Source organism: Bathycoccus prasinos (genome assembly GCF_002220235.1).
Source record: "Bathycoccus prasinos genomic : Chromosome_3".
NCBI classification, from domain to species: Eukaryota; Viridiplantae; Chlorophyta; class Mamiellophyceae; order Mamiellales; family Bathycoccaceae; genus Bathycoccus; species Bathycoccus prasinos.
Window position 1 is genome coordinate 419310 of NC_024006.1, and position 21432 is coordinate 440741.

The 21432-nt window shown below is 49.3% G+C and overlaps 11 protein-coding genes across 11 annotated transcripts in view; 4 read left to right on the top strand and 7 right to left on the bottom strand.

Annotated features, from left to right (window-relative positions):
• Bathy03g02260 (predicted protein) overlaps nt 1-570 on the bottom strand; it is a gene marked incomplete at both ends in the record, with an annotated part of 2524 nt that extends 1954 nt beyond the window's left edge. Inside the window, 2 exons of the mRNA XM_022379226.1 lie at nt 1-206; nt 250-570. The exon at nt 1-206 is cut by the window's left edge and continues 1954 nt beyond it. Of these exons, the coding sequence (XP_022234914.1) occupies nt 1-206; nt 250-570 (527 nt within the window). The remainder of the gene's footprint in view (nt 207-249) is intronic.
• A 241-nt stretch (nt 571-811) lies between these two features.
• On the bottom strand, nt 812-1384 carry Bathy03g02270 (predicted protein; the record flags this gene model as incomplete). The annotated part of the gene is made up of 2 exons (XM_007514347.1): nt 812-1225; nt 1382-1384. The coding sequence occupies 2 exons, from the start codon at nt 1382-1384 to the stop codon at nt 812-814; spliced, it is 417 nt and encodes a 138-aa protein (XP_007514409.1).
• A 1101-nt stretch (nt 1385-2485) lies between these two features.
• Bathy03g02280 (predicted protein) lies at nt 2486-5170 on the bottom strand (the record flags this gene model as incomplete). The annotated part of the gene is made up of 1 exon (XM_007513984.1): nt 2486-5170. One exon carries the CDS (start codon nt 5168-5170, stop codon nt 2486-2488), a length of 2685 nt encoding a protein of 894 aa, XP_007514046.1.
• Nucleotides 5171-5335: 165 nt separating this feature from the next.
• Nucleotides 5336-6195, top strand: Bathy03g02290 (unknown protein; the record flags this gene model as incomplete). The annotated part of the gene is made up of 2 exons (XM_007514353.1): nt 5336-6146; nt 6188-6195. 2 exons carry the CDS (start codon nt 5336-5338, stop codon nt 6193-6195), a joined length of 819 nt encoding a protein of 272 aa, XP_007514415.1.
• A 155-nt stretch (nt 6196-6350) lies between these two features.
• Bathy03g02300 (predicted protein) lies at nt 6351-7556 on the bottom strand (the record flags this gene model as incomplete). The annotated part of the gene is made up of 1 exon (XM_007514150.1): nt 6351-7556. The coding sequence occupies one exon, from the start codon at nt 7554-7556 to the stop codon at nt 6351-6353; it is 1206 nt and encodes a 401-aa protein (XP_007514212.1).
• Nucleotides 7557-8096: 540 nt separating this feature from the next.
• Nucleotides 8097-11360, top strand: Bathy03g02310 (exportin-1; the record flags this gene model as incomplete). The annotated part of the gene is made up of 1 exon (XM_007514114.1): nt 8097-11360. The coding sequence occupies one exon, from the start codon at nt 8097-8099 to the stop codon at nt 11358-11360; it is 3264 nt and encodes a 1087-aa protein (XP_007514176.1).
• Nucleotides 11361-11497: 137 nt separating this feature from the next.
• Bathy03g02320 (tRNA 2-selenouridine synthase) lies at nt 11498-12889 on the bottom strand (the record flags this gene model as incomplete). The annotated part of the gene is made up of 1 exon (XM_007514164.1): nt 11498-12889. One exon carries the CDS (start codon nt 12887-12889, stop codon nt 11498-11500), a length of 1392 nt encoding a protein of 463 aa, XP_007514226.1.
• Nucleotides 12890-13404: 515 nt separating this feature from the next.
• On the bottom strand, nt 13405-15996 carry Bathy03g02330 (predicted protein; the record flags this gene model as incomplete). The annotated part of the gene is made up of 1 exon (XM_007514202.1): nt 13405-15996. One exon carries the CDS (start codon nt 15994-15996, stop codon nt 13405-13407), a length of 2592 nt encoding a protein of 863 aa, XP_007514264.1.
• A 383-nt stretch (nt 15997-16379) lies between these two features.
• Bathy03g02340 (unknown protein) lies at nt 16380-17681 on the top strand (the record flags this gene model as incomplete). The annotated part of the gene is made up of 1 exon (XM_007514113.1): nt 16380-17681. The coding sequence occupies one exon, from the start codon at nt 16380-16382 to the stop codon at nt 17679-17681; it is 1302 nt and encodes a 433-aa protein (XP_007514175.1).
• Nucleotides 17682-17850: 169 nt separating this feature from the next.
• Nucleotides 17851-20031, top strand: Bathy03g02350 (predicted protein; the record flags this gene model as incomplete). Its single annotated transcript, XM_007513875.1, has 1 exon — nt 17851-20031. The coding sequence occupies one exon, from the start codon at nt 17851-17853 to the stop codon at nt 20029-20031; it is 2181 nt and encodes a 726-aa protein (XP_007513937.1).
• Nucleotides 20032-20142: 111 nt separating this feature from the next.
• On the bottom strand, nt 20143-21264 carry Bathy03g02360 (predicted protein; the record flags this gene model as incomplete). The annotated part of the gene is made up of 1 exon (XM_007514001.1): nt 20143-21264. One exon carries the CDS (start codon nt 21262-21264, stop codon nt 20143-20145), a length of 1122 nt encoding a protein of 373 aa, XP_007514063.1.
• Nucleotides 21265-21432: the final 168 nt, after the last annotated feature.

A 21432-nucleotide genomic window follows, 5' to 3' on the forward strand; every position in this document is an offset into this window, starting at 1 on the left:
GGAAGGGCCAGTTCCACTGGGGAATCACTACCAAACGCAATCCGGCTTCCCTGTTTTACAAATGTCTGCCACGCGTATGCGCCTCTTAGTCGTGCTGCGCCGATTCGATCTTCCGCCATGTTCTTATCACTTGTGGCATGGGTTGGTTGCATTGATGGAATGACCCCTAATTTGGCGAACAACGGAATGTCTTCAACTGCAACAACCTGCGCGTGTTCAATCCGGTGTCGAAGTCGGTTATCCGGAAACTTTGTAAATTAACAGAAACTTGGACGGACTGAACGATCCGATCGCGTGGTCGTTGTCGTTGTCCTCTCCTACTTCGTCTTCGTTCTCCTCCTCCTCGAAAGGAAAGTGAAACTCCTTCTCCAGCATCACTTTCCGTAACACGCGAAGTAACAGTTCGTTTTCACTCATCAGCGCGCGCTCTTTATCTTCATCTCTTTCCTCGCTCTTATTCGTAGTATTGAGGGAAGAATAATCGCGAGAATACCGCTCGCGCTTTAACGCGTCCAACGCCTCTTCGAGCGTGGCGATGTGCGCGTCGATGTTTCCGTGTCCGTCGCTCATGAGTAGTTTTCTTTTGGGGGAAAAGAAGTGAAGACAAAGTAACGCCCTTGAAGCGGTTAAAGTCGATGTCGCGTATGCGCATGTATACGTACTACTTTTAAAACGATTTTGTTCTTTCTTTCTACGATAAATAGTTGTTGTTGCTACGTGCTACGATGATCATCACATGTTATTGTTGTTCGTATTCTTCTATTATTCCTACCCCGACGCCGCTCTTGCGTTTCTCTCGTTCTCGCTCATTCTACCACTCGTCCTCCGACTCGTCCTCCTCGTCGAACGCGCTCTTCTTCCTTTCAAACGTGATGCTCCCAACCTTCTTCTCTCCAATCCCGCTTTCCGAAACCGTGTTCAACATATCAATGAGCATTTGTTCGGAAACTTTCCCGAGTTTTCCTTGTCGAGAGGCGTTTAAAATCATCCGTTCCACGCCTTGCGCTTTTGACGGTTTCACCAGTTTTACTCGCGCGAGTCGTTCGCGAGCGTTCGGTTCTAAAACGGATGCGAGAAAGGCTTGCCGTTCATCTTCTAACTGTTGTTCTTGGTTGAGTCGTTCCGATTGTTCTTGGGCGGAGGTTGGGGCGTTGGTGAGATCTATTCCTTGTCCTCCTTGTTGTTGTTGCGCTAAGGCTAAGGCTTGTTTCGCTCGCGCGTCGTCCTGGAATGATACACAGAAACGGAAAGAAGTCAACACGTTTCGCGGGGAAACAAAAGGATTCACGAGAGAGATATTTATATATATAAAACGCTTTGCGCAAAAACGAACCGCGTGTGTGCGTGCGTTCACGACGCGTGGAAATCAACAAACGCGCACCATAATAATCCTTTCTTCTTTGTTCTTCGTCTTCTTTGCGCTTCTTTTTGAGTTCTGTGTGTGTGCGCTCTCGCTCTCTCCGCGCGCATTTCAGTGAGAGGCAAAACGAGGCGAGAGACGAGAACGAAAGCGAAAGAACTGTGCACTGCATATGTTTAGGGTTTAGGTATTCGAGCAAAGGGGGGGGGGAAACTTTGAAAGAGAAAAAACAAAACACCTACCCCCTCAAAACACCCATCGAGCGCTTTTGCGCACTACTATTTAGGATATTTATAATAACACGAGAGCACTACATATTCATATGATTCCAAACGCTTTGCACGAGCCTTTTTATGCGGTACGTTTGCTCTCTTTTGTTTTTATTGCATATGTAACACGCACGCGCGCGCGCGTTTAGGAGCACATTCATTAATTCTTGATTGGATTTGATTTGATTCGCGCTGCTAAATGCTGACATGGTTTATTTACTCTCTCTCTCTCTTTCTGTTTACAAAAACGCGCTGATTCAGGGCATGCAATGCGATCCAATCGGGAACCAATCCTCTCTGTTCTTCGTCTCGCCGGATAAAGTTGTTCGACCGAATAAACGACACGCCTCGTCGCAGATGATTTTTGAAAACGATGAAAACTTTGAGGGAGAGGAGAGTAGAGAGAGAGGAGGCGTTTTGTTGAACTCGTCGGCGAAAAGATCTCGGACGACGCCGTGTAATACTACGACGAACGGACAGAGTAGATTTAGCAATGAAGCGATGCTTCAGCAGAGCGCGAAGAAAGCGTACGATAGACACGCGGCGATGTGCGGGATTCGGAGTCCAACGGTTTTGACGTATCCGAGGACGGAAGCGATGGACGCGGAGCAACGGCAGCATCAGTATTCTAATGAGTCATCCATAGCGGCGTTGAACGAGAAAACAAATATTGGGAGGGTGTACGTGCCACCGTCGAAGCGACTACAACATGGGCAGCAGCAGCAAAATCAACAACCACCGTCCGGCATTACGAACATCCCACCCCCGCGGAAATTGAAGCAGTTTCCGGCGCCGAGAGCTTTGTAATAAAAGTCGTATGTATTTGTGTACAAGTATATAAACTAGTATCATGAGATTAAATCAGAGATACAGCGCCGTTCGCGAAATTCATCAACGCATCATCGCATCTCTCGCGCTCGAGTAAGTCGTCTTCGAGAGCATCAAACGCGAACATCCACGCGGCGTCGCATACGCCCGACGCTATCGGGAAGGCGTACTCGTTTACTTTCTCTTTACTTTCCTCATCCACTTCTTTTACTTCGCATCCCGCGACGCGATATTTCTTGTGACCAGATAAGCTCGGCGTTGGATCGATGGTCACGAGTTTCGGCATTTCGCTCGCTTCGTCGATGACAAACGTCAACTCCAAAAATACCGGCGAGCGCACCCGAGCGTGTTTGGCAAACGTCCAATCCCCTATGACGTTCGCTGCGTCACCTACGTGAGAAAGAACCGCTTTTGCGATAGCGTTCGTGGCATTGAATACTCCATCTCTGGTCTTTTTCCAGTTCCTAAAATCGTTCACGAAATCGTTCGCCCACGCGTCGATTTGATCGAATGGAACCTCCAGAACGTCTCTGTTGCCCAAATCGCCTCCGTCGCCTCGATTGGTTAAAAATCGAGCGTTTTGCTGGTCAAAATCTGCGTCGTCATCGGCCGAGTAATCACCTTCTTTTGAGGCAAACGAAACAATAAACCCATTGGAACGCATAATTGCGTGAGTCTGAGAATCTTCGCGACGAGTGTTTGGAACGATAGCGACGACGGTTGAGAGCGAAAACTTCTTATCGTTCTTCGACGCGCGTTTTGCTCGTACGATTTCTTGCGCTACGAGATCCGGGAACTGAAATTCTAACTGTTTTGGAATGTCTTTGGACATGCTTTGTTTCGCATCGTCCCAAGCATCGATTGCGGAACGAATGCGTTGTTTTGCATCGCCGATATACACTCTTTTCTCTGGAACACCCGCGTAGGAGCGGCATCCGCCTTTCAACACGATACCCGAAGATTTTTCTTCTTCTTCTTCGATCGTTTCTTCCAAGAGGGACGCGATACTCTCTCGGGTTAAATACACCGTTTTTGGTGCGAGAACTTTCAACGGCTCCAAAATATTTTCGTACACGTAGACTGCTTCTTCCAATTTCTTCCACTGCGTCGGAATGAGTTTGTGAATCACGAGTTCAATTCCTTTGTAGTACCCAGTCACGTCGAGCGCCACGCCCACTTTACTCTCCGTCTCTCGCATGGATTTTCGAGCTTCAGATCGAAGCATCTCGAACGCACTTCGTAACATAGCAAACGAATCTGCGTCGATATCACCACTCGTTACGCCGACTGCGGCTTTGAAAAATAACGGTGTCACGCCACCGCCGTTTCGAAGTGAGAAATCAAACAACGCCGACGGCTCGGCGTCGTGCCCGAGCGCGTCCAAATAGTAGCCCAAAAGTAACGCCAAAACTGGATGTCTTTGCGGTTCTTTAAACTTAGCTTCTGGACCACCTGTATATGCCGCGCGAATCATCTGTACTGCGTTCGTCACCTCGCCGCGAGTGGTGCCTAATAACGATGCCAACGCGATCCAACTTTCGCAGTTATCGAACGAGATATTAATCCCGGTCGCGTAAGAAAGCTCAGCGATGTTTGGAACCCCGAGCGACTCGAAGCAGCTGCCTCGAAGCGAGTGCGCGATGAGAAAGTTCTGTCCGTACTTCAAAGCATTTTGTATCGTTTCAATTGATTTTGATATTTTACCGAGACGCAAATACACGATGGCCACTTGGAAGTGTAACTGATAATACTCCGGTTCCATCGCGAGCGCTTTGTTACACAAATCGAGGTATTCATCGTACATCTCCTTCGTGATGACAAAATTTTCTCCCGCGTTGCCATCTTCGGATTCTTTCGGGTTCATGAGTTCCATCGCTCGATCGACGAGTTGTTTCACTTTCGGATTTCTATCTCTCGCTTCCGCGTCCAACTGCGCTTGTCCGACGGCTTTATCCTTCTCCTCCTCGGTTTTGTTCTCATCGCCTTGCGTCCTTTTCTTCCACTCGTTCGCTTCTTCGTCGATCGACTTCAACTCTTCCATCTCTCCCATTTTCTCTTTCGAGGCGTGGATTTTACCCTCGAGTTCGTTCACAGCCGCATCGATATCTCTCTCTTCGGTTTTATACTCTAAAATCTTTGCCTTTGCGCTTTCGTACGCCTCCGCGGCTTCCTTAAACTCCCCTAGAGCATACAAAGCTTCCGCTTTCCGATAACTGCCTTTGTGCCAAACCGCGTCTTCTTCTTCGCACGCGGCTGCGATTTCCAAGGCTGTTTTCTTCTCGTTCGCTCTCAACAAAGCCAGCGATTGATTCGCCATCAGCGACGCTCGATCTCTTCTTCTTCCTCCTTCTCCTTCGCTCGTCTTTTCTTCTTCGATCTGCAAATTCTCCAACGCTTTCCCGAACCATCTCGCGGCGCGTTTGAACTCGAGCCTCGCGAATGCCTCCGTGGCTTTCGTTTTCATCGCTAACCAACCCATTTCCTCCTCGCATTTTTCTTGGTCTTCTTCCCTTTCCTCCTCTTCTCCGTTCACCACCCTCCCGCCTTCCTCCTTCTCAAACGAAGAAGAAGCGTTTTCCAATCTCGGTAACGCATTTTCTTTCTCTTCTAAAACTCGTCGTTTCGTCTCCTCGGTCAGCTTCAACACGTCGTCGAAATCGGTCGGTTTCGGCGGTAACAGCGGTTTCTTCGATCGTCGTTGCCACGCGTACATGTATTACGATTATATGCGTACGCGCGCGTGTATATGTCGTTCGCTTTGCGTCGTGGTCTGATCGTTTTTATTATTCTTTTCTGAAGACACATGAGACATGTGAAAGATTTTTTGAGCGACAGACTGCCAAAATTCGCTTTACATTTTCTCTCGATTGTTTTTAAGATGAAGCTTTCGTTCGCTCGCAAAGAGGACGAGGCGCTTTTATTCACCGCATCGTCTTCTTCGTCGTCTTTCCCTAAAGATGGTGGTGGTAATATTCTCGCGATTGGCCTGTGCGACGTCGCCGGCGCCGGCGTTCGCGCGTTGAAATCTCTGACCACCAGCAGGGAAAGCGGCGGCAAACAACTCAAACGGAGAGATTTCGAGTTGAAGTTTACCGACGAGAACGGGGGAGATTTGGTTGGAAAGATGATTGGAAATAAGAACGGCGAGAAAGAGACGGACAAGGAAGAGGAGGAGGAGGAAGAAGAAGACGATATCAGCGCGTTGGAACGAGCGATTTTCGTGAAGACGAGCGACGATGGCGAAGCGTTGGAAGATGCTCCAGCTGTGAGTTTGGTACAGTTTACGGACGACGCTGAGGAGAATAACGCGGTCGTGCTTTCGTGCTTGGCGATTAACATGATGGTACCGGAACGAGACGAAGCGAGCGCGTGTCACGCAGTGGTGAGGTTTGTGAGAGAGCATTTAGAAAATTGCGCTCGGAAGATTGTTTTTTGCGCGGCGATGAAGCTCGAGCGAGGGGTGACGCGAGGCGACGCGGAGAAAGATGTCTATTGTTTCGGTGAGAGCGAGACTGTTGAGAACGAGAAATTAACGCGATTGGATGAAAAGGCGACCAGAGTTCGCGATGGTTTGTTGAAAGGTCTCATCTCTGGCTCTCGATGTGCGTTTGGGAGTGAAAACGTGTCGGGTATCGTCGTGCCCGGGTTCGCGGTGCCGAGAGTGGGCGGGAGCGAGATGGAGATGGAGAGTGGCGAGACCGCGAATAGATTAGAGCGAATAGTAGGAGAGACGTTTAAAGGGTTAGGCGTGAGTGCGAGTGGGAATGCGAAAAACTTCAGAGCGACAAAGACGTGGTGGAAGACGAAAGAAGGCGCGAAATTTATGTCATCTATGTTTATGTAAAACACTTAAAATCTATTATAATCTGACTCTCTTTATTCTATCTCACTTCTTACTTCGGCGGTGGGGGCGGTGGAGGTGCGTTGACTGAATCGCCGGGCGGAGGAATAAAGTCGACGCCGGGCACCGGAACTCGCAAGACACCGGATTGCTGCGAAACTACCATTTGCGGGGGTATTTGTGGTTGTTGCATCATCATCATCATTCCTGGTGCTGGCGCACCTACGTTCATCCCACCCATAAACGCCATCTGTCCAATCGGAGGTTGAATCGGTTGCTGGTGCTGGTGTCCGGGAAGTTGATGTTTCGGCACAAACCCCTCCCAAAGTTTCGACGCCGAAACTCCTCCGCCACCCTCTTTCTCCTTTCTTTTCCTCTGTTTCGGATTCTTCTTCCTCTTCGCTTCCGCTTCTGCCTCGTCGTCGCTAAACTCGCCGTCGTCATCAATCTCCTCGTCGTTCGCCCCGCTGTTGTCGTACCCTTTCGAATACAACTTTTCTGGCATCAGCGTCTTTTTCATCGATCGCACGCAAAATATCTTCACGCCTACCGTCATCTTTTCCGGCGCGTTCGCGCTCTTACACTTCTTCTTATCGTACCGCATGGTATACATCGGTTTCGTGATTGGTCCAAACACCTCCTCGACAAAACCCAATCCAAATCTCTCTTCCGAACACAACGGCGTGGTTTCGTCCAGAGGCGCCTGGTCTTCCTTTTCGCTCGCGACGACGCACACGTCGCCGACGACGGAAACTATCTGACCCACGAGTTCAATCTCTTCCTCGGCACCAATCTCAGGCACGTCCGGCATCTCCGGAACGTGGTTTACGATTTCATTTTTGGTCCTCGGCGGCGAAATATTCGTCGCGTCCACGTCTTCCTCGTCGGCTTTTTCTCTCTCTCGTCCAGTTTCTTTAATATCTTTCAACCAATTTGGAAGCTCTGCGGCGTCTAAGATTTCCGCGTCGTCGTCGTCCTCTGAACTCGACCACTCCGAACTCGACGACGAATCCCCACCTCCATTCCTTCTCTGTTCATCTTTCGCCAATAATTTCTTCGCCATCGCCGTCTCCTCGTCGCCGAATTCGTACCCGTCCGATTCTTCTTCTTCTTCGTCGTCTTCCCCTTCTTTTTTTTCCCCATCGTCATCATAATCTTTAACGTTTTTGTCGTACACTCCAGCCGCTTCCGCCGCCGCTAAAATATCCGGGGCCGCTGTTGATGGTCTCACGGTGGTGCTTCCTCCCGTCGTCGTCATTCTCTTTCTCTCGATCTCTCTTAAAGTGTGTCTGATATAAATATAACGCACTCCTCTCCCTCTTCTTTTTACTGTCGTCGTTTTTGTTCAGTTTTTGAATTTTTTCTCTTCTTCAAAAAATGGTTTAGGGTTACTTAGGGTGTACGAAGAAAACCAGGCAACCTTCAACACAAAATTTCTCTCTTGACATTTCTCTCACTCTTTACTTACACTCGCGTTATTTACTGTTTTTCTTTCCCAAAACGAGAGAGAAAACTAAACGCCTTAGCTGACTGTATACTAAACATTTCGCGCGGAAGATAACAACACCTTTACCACGCGCGTTGCTGCGTCTGTTTTTTTCTTTTGGAGAGCAAGTGTTGTTGTTTGTTGTTGTTTAAATCGAAAATTATTGGAGAGAGAAGATAATTGAAAGAAGAACGTTGGAAAGAAGACTCCTCTTGAAGAAGACAAAGAAGAACTCAAACGATCGTCTGTCTCGGAGATTTTAGAGAGATAAAACGCGTTAAAACGCACGAGAAAGAGGAGGCATTTACCACGATGTCGTCTTCCAACGCTTCGTTCCCGGGTTCGGAAACCTTGCTCGATTTTGCGCAACCGTTCGACGTGACCGTTTTGGATGCCGTCGTCAACGCTTTTTATTCCCCGGGGGGGAATCCGCAATTACGAGCGGAAGCCGAGCAAATCATGAAGCAGATGCAAGAGCACGAACACTCGTGGACGAGAGTGGATGGGATATTAGAGCACTCGAAGAGCGCGAACACGAAGTTTTTCGCATTGCAAATCTTAGACTCGGTGATCAAGTTTCGGTGGGGATCGTTGCCGTTGGAACAGAGAGAAGGGATTAAGAATTTTATATCGAACTTGGTGATCAGTTTGTCCGGGGACGAACAGTTATTTCGGAAGGAAAGAGCGTACGTGACGAAGATTAATAACGTTTTGGTACAAATTGTCAAGCACGATTGGCCGCACAGATGGCCGAGTTTTATTCCGGATTTAGTCGGCGCGGCGAAGATGAGCGAGTCGTTGTGCGAGAATTGTTTAAACATTTTGAAGCTCTTATCGGAGGAAGTGTTTGATTTCTCGAGAGGGGAAATGACGCAGGATAAGATTAAGAGTTTGAAGACGAGTTTGAACGCGGAGTTTGCGATGATTCACGAGTTGTGCGAGTTTGTGTTGACGAATTCGCAGAAACCGGAGTTGATTTCGCAAACGTTGGTGACGTTGCACGCGTTTTTGACGTGGATTCCACTCGGGTACATCTTTGAGAGTCCTTTGTTGGAAACATTGTTGAGGTTGTTTCCGAACCCGACGTATAGGAACGTGGTGTTGCAATGTTTGGCAGAGATTGGGAGTTTGCTCGTGGACGCGCAATACAACGGGAAGTTCGTGGCGATGTATACCGAGCTGATGAACCATTTGGCGACGGCGTTGCCGAGGAACACGAACATTCCGGAAGCCTACGCGAACGGATCGGACGATGAACAAGCGTTCGTTCAAAACTTGGCCATTTTCTTCACGCAGTTTTTCAAAGCGCACGTGAAGTTGTTGGAAACCACGCCCGAGTTGCAAAGCGGCTTGTTGAACGGTTTGGAGTATTTGTTGAACATTTCGTACGTGGACGAACCGGAAGTGTTTAAAGTGTGTTTGGATTACTGGCACGCGTTGGTGTGCGACTTGTTTCAAGCGAGCGATTCCGGAACTGGCTCGGGTGGACAGGACGGTTTCCCGAATGCGGTTGATTTCACGTTTGGCGCGCCCGCCGGCGGCGGAGCTCAACAAAACGGGTCTTCCTCTGGGTCGCAAAGACGCGCGTTATATTCCGCGCCGATGAGTAAATTGAGAATGTTGATGATTTCGAGAATGGCGAAACCCGAAGAAGTGTTGATCGTGGAAGATGAAAACGGAAACATCGTGCGCGAGACGTTGAAAGACAACGACGTTTTGGTCCAATACAAAATCATGCGCGAGACGTTGATTTACTTGGCGCACTTGGACCACAAAGATACCGAGCAACAAATGTTGGAAAAGTTGAGCAATCAATTGAACGGCCGAGAGTACACGTGGAACACGCTGAACACGTTGTGCTGGGCGATTGGAAGTATTTCCGGGTCCATGCAAGAAGACCAAGAGAATAGATTTTTGGTCACGGCGATTCGAGACTTGTTGAACTTGTGCGAAATCATGCGAGGGAAAGATCACAAGGCGGTCATCGCGAGTAACATCATGTACGTCGTCGGTCAGTATCCAAGATTTCTTAGGTTACACTGGAAGTTTTTGAAAACTGTGGTGAATAAACTGTTCGAGTTTATGCACGAAACCCACCCCGGAGTGCAAGACATGGCGTGCGATACGTTCTTGAAAATCACCATCAAGTGCAAGCGCAAATTTGTCATCACGCAAGTCGGCGAACACGAGCCGTTCGTGGAGGAGTTGTTGAGAGGTTTAACGAACACCATTCGCGATTTGGAGCCGCACCAAGTGCACATCTTTTACGAAGCCGTCGGACACATGGTTTCCTCGGAACTGAACTTGGCGAAAAAAGAGGAATACGTGCAGAGATTGATGACGCCGCCGAACGAAACGTGGAACCTCATCATGACGCAAGCGAGGCAATCGAGCGAGAGTTTGAAGTCGCAAGAGGTCATCAAGAACATCTTAAATATTTTGAAAACAAACACGCACTGTTGCATTTCGCTCGGGCAGCCGTTCCAAAACCAAATGAGTTTAATTTACGGCGATTTGTTGAACGTGTATAAACTCTACTCGGAGTTGATTTCAGCCGCCATCGCGGAAGGCGGACCATACGCGTCGAAATCCTCGTTCGTAAAACTCACTCGCTCTGTAAAAAGAGAGTGTTTGCGATTGATCGAAACCTTCGTGGAAGGCTGCGAAGATCCGCACTTGGTGGCGCAACAGCTGGTCCCGTTAATGTACGATCCGATCCTGGGCGATTACGCGAGAAACGTCCCGGACGCGCGGGACGCCGAAGTCTTATCACTGTTCGCCGCCATCGTGAAGAAAGTAAAAGGTGCGATGATTGACGAGATCCCGAAGATCTTTGACGCGGTCTTTGAGTGCACGTTAGGGATGATTACGGTAAACTTTGAGGATTATCCGGACCACCGTTTGAAGTTTTTCTCGTTACTTCGTGAAGTGACCAATCATTGCTTCCGCGCCATCGCGACGTTATCGCCTGAGCACTTGAAGTTGGTCATCGACTCCATCGTTTGGGCGTTCAGACACACAGAAAGAAACGTCGCGGACGAAGGGTTGCACTTACTTCTCGAAATGATGAAGTACTTTCAAATGTCCGAGTTTTGCAACGCGTTTTATCAATCCTTTTATCTCACGTTGTTATCTGAGATTTTCGCGGTGTTGACGGATGGGTTCCACAAACCCGGGTTCAAGTTGCACGCGTTGTTGTTGCAAAACTTGTTCACCGTCGCGGACTCGCCAGAGAGATTGACGGCCTCGTTATGCCCGCCGGAAAAACAAGGTCAATACTCCTCCAACGCGCATTTTATCAAAGACCACGTGGCGACGTTATTAGCCGGCTCGTTCCCGAACATGTCCGCGGGCGACGTCGAGCGATTCGCGAGTGGCATGATGGAATATAAAAGCGATTTGGTCCAGTTCAAGAACCACTTGCGCGACTTCTTAGTCGCGAGTAAACAGTTCTCGACCGCAGATTTCGCAGAAGAAGAGAAAGCTAGGTTGGCAGAGGTGGCCAAGGAACGCTTAGCGGCGGTTCCGGGGATGATTGCGCCGAATGAATTAAACATGGACGACGACGAAGATTAAGAAGAAAAAGAAAATCTAAGCGGCAGCGAAGCTTACATATACTACTACTACTACCACTAATACTAATAATAAAAATAAGATTGAATAAATAGACGCTGCTAAAAGCTACGGCACATTCATACTAATATACAAACTAATTACAACACTTTATCGTACTTCTCCATCAAGTCTTCTGCGGCTTTGTCGTACGTTTGCTCCTCTAAGTTTTCCAAGAACAACTCGTCCGCGCCGCCTTGATCGGCCCCTTTTCTTTCACCGCTCTCCTCGTCGAAATCGTTTGGTCTCGAACGTTTCGACGCTTGGTCGTACGCGCGATCGTAATGGTGCACCAAAATCTCCTCCACGAACTGATCCCACTTCTTCTCCGCGACTAGACTTCTCCACTGATTGACGCGTTCGTTCCCTACTCTCTTCTCCAACACTTGCAATTTTTCCAACAGTCTCGGAACTTCCGTCGTCTCGAAGTGCTCGTAATTTTGCCTAATCCATTTGACCCGGTGTTCCATCGGTATGCTCAATATCGTCGCTTTACCTTCACCCATTCTCTTCCAAGTCATCGTCGGTATTTGCACTTTACCAATCATCGACGACTCGCCTTCCACGAAAATAACTCTCTTCTCGTCAAACTTTCGCATCTTATGCGCCAACCTCGAATCGAACATTTTTTGACTCGGTTGCCCGACGAATCCATTCTCTGGATCTTCCCCTAATACCGACCCTCTGTGTTCAGCGAAGCGCTCTAAATCAATCACTTGAGCACCCCGTTTCTCCAACGCGTCCAACAACTTTCCCTTCGCGCACCCGGTCTTCCCAGCGACGACGTGGTAACGAAACTTTGCCGCTTCCTCTTTGAGATACTTCAAAGTCGTCTCTCGATATTTCTTATACCCGCCTGGAACGTAAGACACGTCAAAACCGATTCTCGACAGCACGTGCGCTAACGAGAGCGACCGTTCCCCGCCTCGAAAACAATACACGCACACCTTCGTCGTCTTCGGAAGATGTAAAAAATGTTCCTCTAAAATTTTACTTAGATTCTCGCTCGTCAATTTCGCGCCCAGCTTTTTCGCCTCGAACGGGTCGACTTGGACGTACATCGTCCCGATTTCTTCTCTCTGCTGATCGCTCAAGACGGGCGTGGAGATGGCGAACGGGACGTGGTCGTCTTTGTATTCCGAGGGCGATCGGACGTCGCAGACTAAATCGTACATTTCCGGGTCGAATTCATTGCTTTCCACGAGCGCTTTTTTGATGCGAGGACCGAGGTCGAGGTACTCCGGCGGGTAGGTAAAGTTATCTCGGCGAAGAACGTCTTCTTTGCCAGAGGAGGCTGTCGTCTTTGTCGTCGTCTTTGTCGTCGTCGTCGCAGCTCGTCTCGACCACCACGGTAGCAGGAACGCTCGGTTTCTCTCGCCGTTGTTGTTGTTGTTGTTGTTGTTGTTTCCAATTCTATTGTGCCGCCATGACCAAGACGACGACGACGACGACGATGACGATGATAAAGAACAAGTCGTCATCGACGGGGCCATTCTTAATAGTGTCGTCCTCGTCGTGAAATAACAGTAATAATAAGAATTACAGCTCCTCGGGACGATTTTACCGCGTTGCAACCACCCCCAGTGCGGCATATAAAGTGAAGAAGAGAGAAAGAGGAGGTTTTCCCCTAAAAAAACAAACAAAGAAACGCCTTTTTTTTCGAGATCATCAGTTCAGTTTTGTTTGACCACAAGAAGAAAAATAAAATGTCAGCGGACGCCTCCGACGACGAGGACGATGGGAAATCGGGTGCGACCGTCGAAGTCGACGGAGAACAGGTGATTGTTCGAGTGCGATGCGCTGAATGCGTGAAGAAAGGCCTCACGACGGAGGCAGATGAAAATGAAAATCTTGGACAGTTTTACGAGTCGCAGTTGCGAGATGATTTGCTCTGCGCTTCGCATTACTTGGAGGAATTGAGGACGTTGGAGAATAACTACGTCATGAAGATTGGTAAGAATTGATAAAATGAGTTGTTGTTAATATTGTTAGTGCAATTGTAATAATATTACTCGTCGTCGTCGTTCTCATCGTCGTCTTCTTCGTCTTCTTCTAAATCTAAAACGATGAATCGGTTCGCGCCGATGCGCACGGCGGCTAAACCTCGAGAGGTCGAACATTCGATTGGACCTACGGCGTTCGGAGGAAGGCGGCGACACTTGCGCTCGTCGTCGTCCTCTCCGTCATCGTCGAATGTAGCCACACCGTCGGCGAGAACGAGAACGGCGGCTTTGTGACGGTTAGGATTTTCGCCCTCCGCCATGTCTTCTTCTGCTTCGTCTTCTTCTTTGGGAACTAATAAAGTGAGCGCACGACCGTTCGTGTATTCTAAAGCATCGAGAGGTTCGACGGTTTCGTAGTAAAGCTCGTTGGTATCGGTACCCATATCGTCGCTACTCATACCAAAATTAGAAGCAACGACATCTTTACCGAACTGGCATCCGTTTCGAACGGCGTCTCGAAAGCTTTCTTGAACGGCGAGAGATCCGGAACTTATAAACGTGGCGTTGGCGCTCAACGTGTCGCACTTCTTCGTTTGGTCGTCGACGTCGCCATCAATCGATGAATTGCTACCAGGCGTTGCGGGGGTTGCAACAACGTTTCCTTCAATCGTACCGCTCGTTTCGCGAAGAAAGTCTTCGTCCCATGTTTTCAGGAGCGTTTCTAAGCAGTCTCGCAAGCCGCCGTAGCGAATACCGTCGTCGTCGCCATGTCTCGACAACTGCATTTCCAACCGATCCGTTGATAACTCTGAGCTTCGTCCCAGCGCGTCCATTACATTTTCTACATTCGCTTCCGGTAAGTTCGGTACCGCTGCTAATGGAACGCCTGTTTCCATGCGTTTCTGCGCGCGCATTAGAAACGCGAATATCGCGCGATTCCTACTACCAACCATCGTACACGCCGTCGTCGCGTCGTGGCACGCCATACACGCCAGCTCGACTTCTTCGCACAACTTATCCAACGTTTCTTCTCTCAAACCGAGCGGTTTCGCGTGTTTTTTCCACCTGGACAACCCTCTTAATTCTCGCAAGCGACTAAACGCCACCGACAACGCCGGAGCGACTTTCTTCACCAAAACGTCGTGCGCGACGTTCGTCTCGTGGTCTAAGCGCCTCGCGCGTTTCTTTAACTCGCCCGATTTACACCTCACACCGAAAAAATCTTCTAAACCGCGATCTATGATGCCTGTTTCGTACAACGAAAGTGCGTCTTTACAAAAAATATCGCAAAACTGCGCGCGGAACTTCTCGTCCGCGATGATTTCACTCATGGATGTTTTCTTCTCGTTCTCGTCGTCGTCGTCGTCACCTCGCAAATACGACGCCCCGGCGCTTAGTTTACCCACTCTCTTCGGTTTCTCCGTAACTATAAATCTTTGAAAATCTGGGTCAATCGACGAGATGGCAAAATCAACCACCGTGTGGTAAAACGCCGTCTTTAGCGCCGCTTTCCATCGTTTCGAAAGCATCGCGACCGAGCTCAAACACGCGCTCAAAAGCTGACTGGTGTGCGCGGCGTGTAACGCGAAATCGTACGTCGCTTTCACGCGATGTTGTGAGAGCAAATCAAATGACAACATCGCGTACGCGTTGCCATTTACGCGAGCGCAAATGGCGTTTTTCTCTTTCGATACCGACACCGCTTCCACCGCGGATTTCTCTTCGTCTTCGTTGTTCGTCGGTACTTTTTGCCAAAACAACGGAAACGCGCCAAAACCAAAACACGCCACGTTCCCGCTCACATCTCCAGCCACTAAAACGTTCATCTGGCTCGGCGGTGCCTTGTGATCTAAAATCTGGTCTCTGTTCCAAGCCTGTTGGTCTTCGTCGATTTCCCAACGCTCCTCGTCCTCGTCCTCTTCGTCCTCGTCCTCCTCGAGCAAAACGTCGTCCTCTATCGTCTCCTCCACGTCCACCCCTTTATTTCGTCGCACAAACCCAAAACTCTTCCCACTTTGACCGCTGCTCTTCCCGCCTCGCATCATCGCCAACGCGGCGTTCGATACGCTCAGCTTTGGCCGAGCGTGAAATTTGCTCGCCGACGAGTCGTCGTTGAAAAGCAGCGCGGCGGTGTTGTTACTCCCGGACGACGACGTCGCGTGGCTTCCACTCCTCGCCAACGCTTCGAACTCTTTCGTCAACTGCGTGTCTGTTTCTTTGTCCTCAGCTATGCTCCCAACGACGCCCATCCAACACAACGCGGATATTTTCCTCTTCCCGTCTTCTTCCTCTCCTAATCCGTCGCAAAATCTCTCCGTCATCCGTTCCACGGTCCAGCTCGGATACACCGCGCCTTCCCCACCCGCGTGGTTGTTCCCATTCTCCACGTGAAACAACTCCACGTCTCCGTTTCTTCGTCCCACCGCTAAAATCTTCCCGTCTTCTCTCCACGTCAAGCACGTGCACTCGTTCCCCGGGGAGACCGTTCGCCACAAGCGTTGCCAGTCGATGCGATGTAAGGACAAGGCGCCGTCTTTGGTGGCGACGGCGATGACGTCGATTTTGGGGTTGATTTTTATGGAGAGGATTGAGGAGTGGAGGGAGACGTCGCGGAGGACGGTGAAGGCGCGGCCGTTGTTGCTTCCACTCTTCGGCATAGAGAGTGTATTGTTACCGTCGTGATTGCTCTTTTCCATACAAATACTGGAGACTTTTTCGAATTTTTTCTCTTCTTTTCTTTTGAAAAAATACGAGACTCTCTCTCTCAATACACTGTCTCACAGGGACGGGTAAGAATACTTGGACGGGGAATACTACGGACGGGGAATACCTTAACTTGGACGGTACGTTACGTCACGACGTAACTCGGACGGGTAATGCACTCGATTGCTTTTCCACATAATAATGTAGACTTTTTTTCGATTTCTTTCTCTTTTTTTCTGTTGTTTTTTTGTCGCATGTGTCTCGCATGTAATTAAAAAAAAAGGCGTTACGTTATTTCATAGTATATAATATTCTCTCGCGAAAGAAAGAAGAAGACATGGCTTCATCGCGAGTTAAAGCGTCGACAACGATCGCTTTGAGCGTGATCGAGGACGTTTTGACGTTGGCGACGACGATGGTGGCGTCCTCGATCGCGTTTTCGATGCGATCGATCGGTTTTGTTCTTCTCAAGTCCCCTCATGTTGTCCCCGTTTTTAAGAGGGGAGCGAGAGAGAGAGAATACGCGGAGATCCGCGACGAGGAGAAGCGGTTGTTGGAAAAGGAAAAAGAAGAAGAGGAAGAGGACGACAGTGCGAGTTTGAGGAGGATTGAGATGGAGTTTGCGGTTCCGAGAGCGCCGACGGTTGTTGGAAAAGCGAGGGAGATTCTCTTCCAGGAGCAGAACGAAGAAGACGCGAAGCAGCTCGAGGCAAAGTTGGTGAGCGAGTTTGCGATGTCGGCGAGCGTGTTTTATCCTGCGGATGCATCGTCTTCGTCGCTTGAAAATACCGTAGTTCTTCTCAATTGTACCGGTGGTACTCAAGAAACTTGGCGAGCCTCTGGTGTTGTCGAGCGATTCTGCGAGAAAAAGAACTGTTCGGTATTGACGTTGGACATGAGAGGTCAAGGTTTGGAAACCGACATCGTGGATTACGACTCGCTGCGGGTACTCGCGATGGACGTATTGGCCGTTCTACGAACGATTCAGGAAGACAAAAAGAGGTATAAAATTGGCGCAAAGATGCACGTCGTCGGATATTCCATCGGAGCAGGCGTGGCGATGTGGATAGGAGTTCTCCTCAGTCCCAATCGAAGAGGCGGGGAAAGACTGACAAGGCCGAAAGTTGACTCGATTTCTCTGTACGGCTTTACGTCCAAAGGCGTCATCGCCGGTCGAAAGAACTTCATCGATCGAGTATTAACGCAGGCATTCGCTACGGAAATGTTCGTCCGCGCTTGCGGCATTCGCGGCTTCATCGGTCTCATGCGACTCGGCATTCGACCAAACTACGACGCGCTCAACGCGCAAAAGATGAACGTCGACGATTTAACCCACTACACCTGCGACACGAACACCCTGGACGGGTTCGCCTACCAAGTTAAATCGTGGACAACGTTCGAGTTATCGCGCGATGAAATCAAATCCATCGAAATTCCAACATTAATTCTCCACTGCAAAGGCGACGAGCGCGCCGGCCACAAACGGGAACACAAACGCTTCGACGCGGAGACGATGCCGAGAGGCGAGTTTCTCCAAATCCAAGGCGACTACAGTCACTTGTGGCCGTACGAAAATCCAGAACAGTTCGTACGCGTCGTTGAGGAGTTTCAAAACCGAGCGTCTGCGAGGAGGTTGTAATAAAAACGTTTATTATACCATCGCGACGGATGTTTTTCCTCTTTTTCTTCGATTTTCTCTTCTTCTTCAGTTCTTCTCCTGGCGGCGAATTCTTCACTCTGAGTCACACTTTTGCACTTCGTTTTACAACAACGCGAAAAGAACTCTGATAAAGCATTATTATTCAGGAATGGCGGACGACGACGCCAACGCCATGATGCGGAACATGTCCAAAGCGGCCACCGCGTCGAACCTCCCTCGAGCGACGCGGGTGAAAAACAAATCCGCCGCTGCGATCCAAATCACCGCCGAACAAATCGTCCGCGAAGCGAAAGAGCGACAGGACGACACGTACATCGCGCCGAGGCAAAAGATCACGAACAACGAAGAACTGTACGAGTACCGATTGAAGAAACGGAAAGAATTCGAAGACGTGATTCGGAGAACGTATTGGGACAGCAAAGTGTGGACGCGATACGCGCAATGGGAGGAAGGCCAAGGGGATTTCGCACGAGCGAGAAGCGTCTGGGAACGCGCGCTGGATCAAAATTATAAAGAAGTCCCGGTGTGGATAAACTACGCGGAGATGGAAATGCGAGCTGGGTTTGTGAATCACGCGAGGAACGTGTGGGACCGCGCGTGCTCTTTGTTGCCGAGACACGACGTTTTGTGGTATAAGTTTACGCACATGGAAGAGACGATGGGCGAAATAGCGGCGTGTCGAAACGTGTTTGAGAAATGGATGAAATGGGAACCGAGCGAGTTAGCGTGGAACGCGTTTGTGAATTTTGAGATGCGGTATAAGGAGTACGATCGCGTGCGAGATGTGTATCAGAGATACGCGCAGGTGCATCCGTCGACTAGAGTGTTCGGGAAGTGGGCGAAATTTGAGCAGTATCAGAAACACGACAACGAAAATTGCAGGAAAGTGTTCGAGGCTGGGATTGAGATGTTGAGCGAAGAGGAAGACGTGGACGATTTGTACGTTCAATACGCAAAATTTGAGGAGAAAAATCACGAGTATGAACGCGCGAGAGGGATTTATAAGTACGCGCTGACGGCGTTGCCGAAATCGATGCACGACTCGATCCGGAAAGCGATGATGACGTTTGAGAAACAGTTTGGCGACTCGAAAGGCATTGAAAATGCAGTCGTGGAGAAACGAAGACACGAATACGAAATTTTAGTCGAAAAGGAACCGATGAATTACGACCATTGGTTCGCGTTTGCGAAATTAGAAGAGGAGAACGGGGAGTGGGATAAAGTTCGAGAGGTGTACGAACGCGCGATTGGGAACAAACCGCCGGCGAACGAGAAGAGATATTGGCGACGATACGTGTATCTATGGATCAATTATTTCTTATTCGAAGAGTTGGACGCGAAAGATTACGACCGTGCGAGGGAGGTTATGCGAGAACTCTTGAAGTTGGTCCCGCACAACGAGTTTTCGTTTTCGAAAGTGTGGATCATGGCCGCTAAGTTTGAATTGAGAAGGAAAAAATTAGACGCGTTTCGTAAGATTATGGGATTAGCCATCGGATTAGCTCCGAAACCAAAAATCTTTGACGCGTACATAGAGGTCGAGTCTCAGTTAGGAAACGTGGACCGGTGTCGATCGTTGTACGAAAAGTCGTTAGAGTTGAACCCGAGAGATTGCGAGAGTTGGGTGAAATACGCCGAGTTGGAGAAGGATTTAGGAGAAACCGAACGCGGTCGCGCCATTTTTGAAATGGCAATCGAACAACCGGCTTTAGACATGCCCGAAAGCTTGTGGAAGGCGTACATTGACTTTGAAATTTCCATTGGGAACAGAGTCGAAGCGAGAGCGTTGTACGAGCGATTGTTAGAGAAGACGGAACACGTGAAAGTTTGGATGAGCTTTGCCAAGTTTGAAAACAAAATCGTCTTGCCGCCTCCCGAGGACGACGAGGAATGGGACGAAGACGAGGAGACTGAGGCGGAAAGAAGAAAGCGAGAGGAGGCGCACGTGAAGAAAACACCGACGGAATCGAAAGAAGCTCGCGAACAAAACGCGAGAAGGGTTTTTGAACGCGCGTTGGAGGCTTTGAAAACGAACCAACCCGATGCGAAAGAGGAACGGGTGATGTTGTTAGAGGCGTGGAAAGTGTTCGAGGAAAACGCTTCTGGCACGTCGAATGAAAAGAAAGAATTGATAGACGCCGTGGACAAGAAGATGCCGAAACGCGTCAAGAGAAAACGTCCAATGTACACCGAAGACGGCGAAGATGCAGGGACGGAAGAGTATTACGATTACGTGTTTCCAGAAGAAGCAGGCGCGAAACCAAACTTGAAGTTGTTGGAAGCAGCGTACGCGTGGAAGAAACAAAAGCAAATGGAAACGTCCTCGTAAAAAATCTTTCTGTTCGCGTAGACAAACAACAATATTTGCAGATTTCTATACTTACAACATAGCGCAAAGCGAACTACCTACTAGTAATACACAACTCTATCCTTCTAATAACTAATCTCTTGAATTCCAATGGTGCGACCACCAGTTAGGCGTTCCAAATTCGCACTCGGTGAACGCTTTCTCTTCCTTTTCTCCTCCGTCGCCGCTCTCGTCGACTGTTTCAATCGAAACGCCTTCGCTGACGTTTTCCACCTTTGCAAATCTCACCAACGCTAACCCGACGCCGCCACCTCGAGAGGCGACCACTTTCCCAATCTCTTTCCCGTCTTTTTTCGATATGACTATCCCATTTATTTTGACTTCTTTATTTTCATCAAAAACAACCGGAACGACGCCTTTCCTCACTTCGCCTTGAAACTCCGCCCGCGCCGTCGGTTCTTGGCCGACGTAACAACCCTTGGTAAAAGAAACCGCGTGTAAATGCGTCAACCTCGATTCCGCCGGAAACCGCTCGCCGAGTTCCAAAGACCCTTCCGGCACGCCATTCGCGTGTCTCCAGTTCGCGTACACCTTCTCGTCCAACTCTGCGTCTTCCTCCGTTTTCTTCGTAGCGTCAAAAACTATCCCGCGTCGTCCTAATCCAAACCATCTCGGATCCGCCGGTAAGAGTACATTTCCACGACCACCACTATCAGCATAATCGGTATCAAACGAAGGTGGCATCACGCGTACGCTCAACTCCTCGCTCGCGTCTTCCACTGAAACGTCCGACCGTAACTTCCTCCGCACTATTTGCGTCAACAACGTCTCTTTGGCACGTTGACACGAGTCAATCAAAATCTCATCATTATTTCTTCTTCCACCATCATCGCTTCTTCCTCTCGTCAAGAACACGTCCGTCACGATTCGCCCTTTCGGCGTTAACATCGCCGCGTACATGGTATTAGTATTATTATCGTCATCCTCCAGAAGTAAATCGACGTCGTTGGTCAGCAATCCTTGGAGTAACTTTTTCCCGTCCTTCCCGGTGAGTCGTACCACCGAGCGGGATTTCCCGAGGAACACGCCCTTAAAACCACCTTTAAGGCTCTTCGATTGACCAGAACTGCTCATCGTCGCGTCCGAGCCTCCTCCTCGAGCGCTTCTCCGAATGAACGCGTCCAGCGTTCGCGCGATCGCGCGTTCCAGAGCCGTCGTCGCGCTGCTCGAAGAAGCCGCCAAAGTCGTCGTCATCTCTCTTCTCTCTTTGTTTTTGAAGAAACGTCGATGACGAATTTTGAGAAAAAAAGAAAAAATTTGAGAAAAAAAAATTTTTTTGAGGCAAAAAGAGAGGAGTAACCCTTTACGTACTCATGGGGTACTCTCTCACGTCAAAATGTGACCTACCTTTACGCACTCACG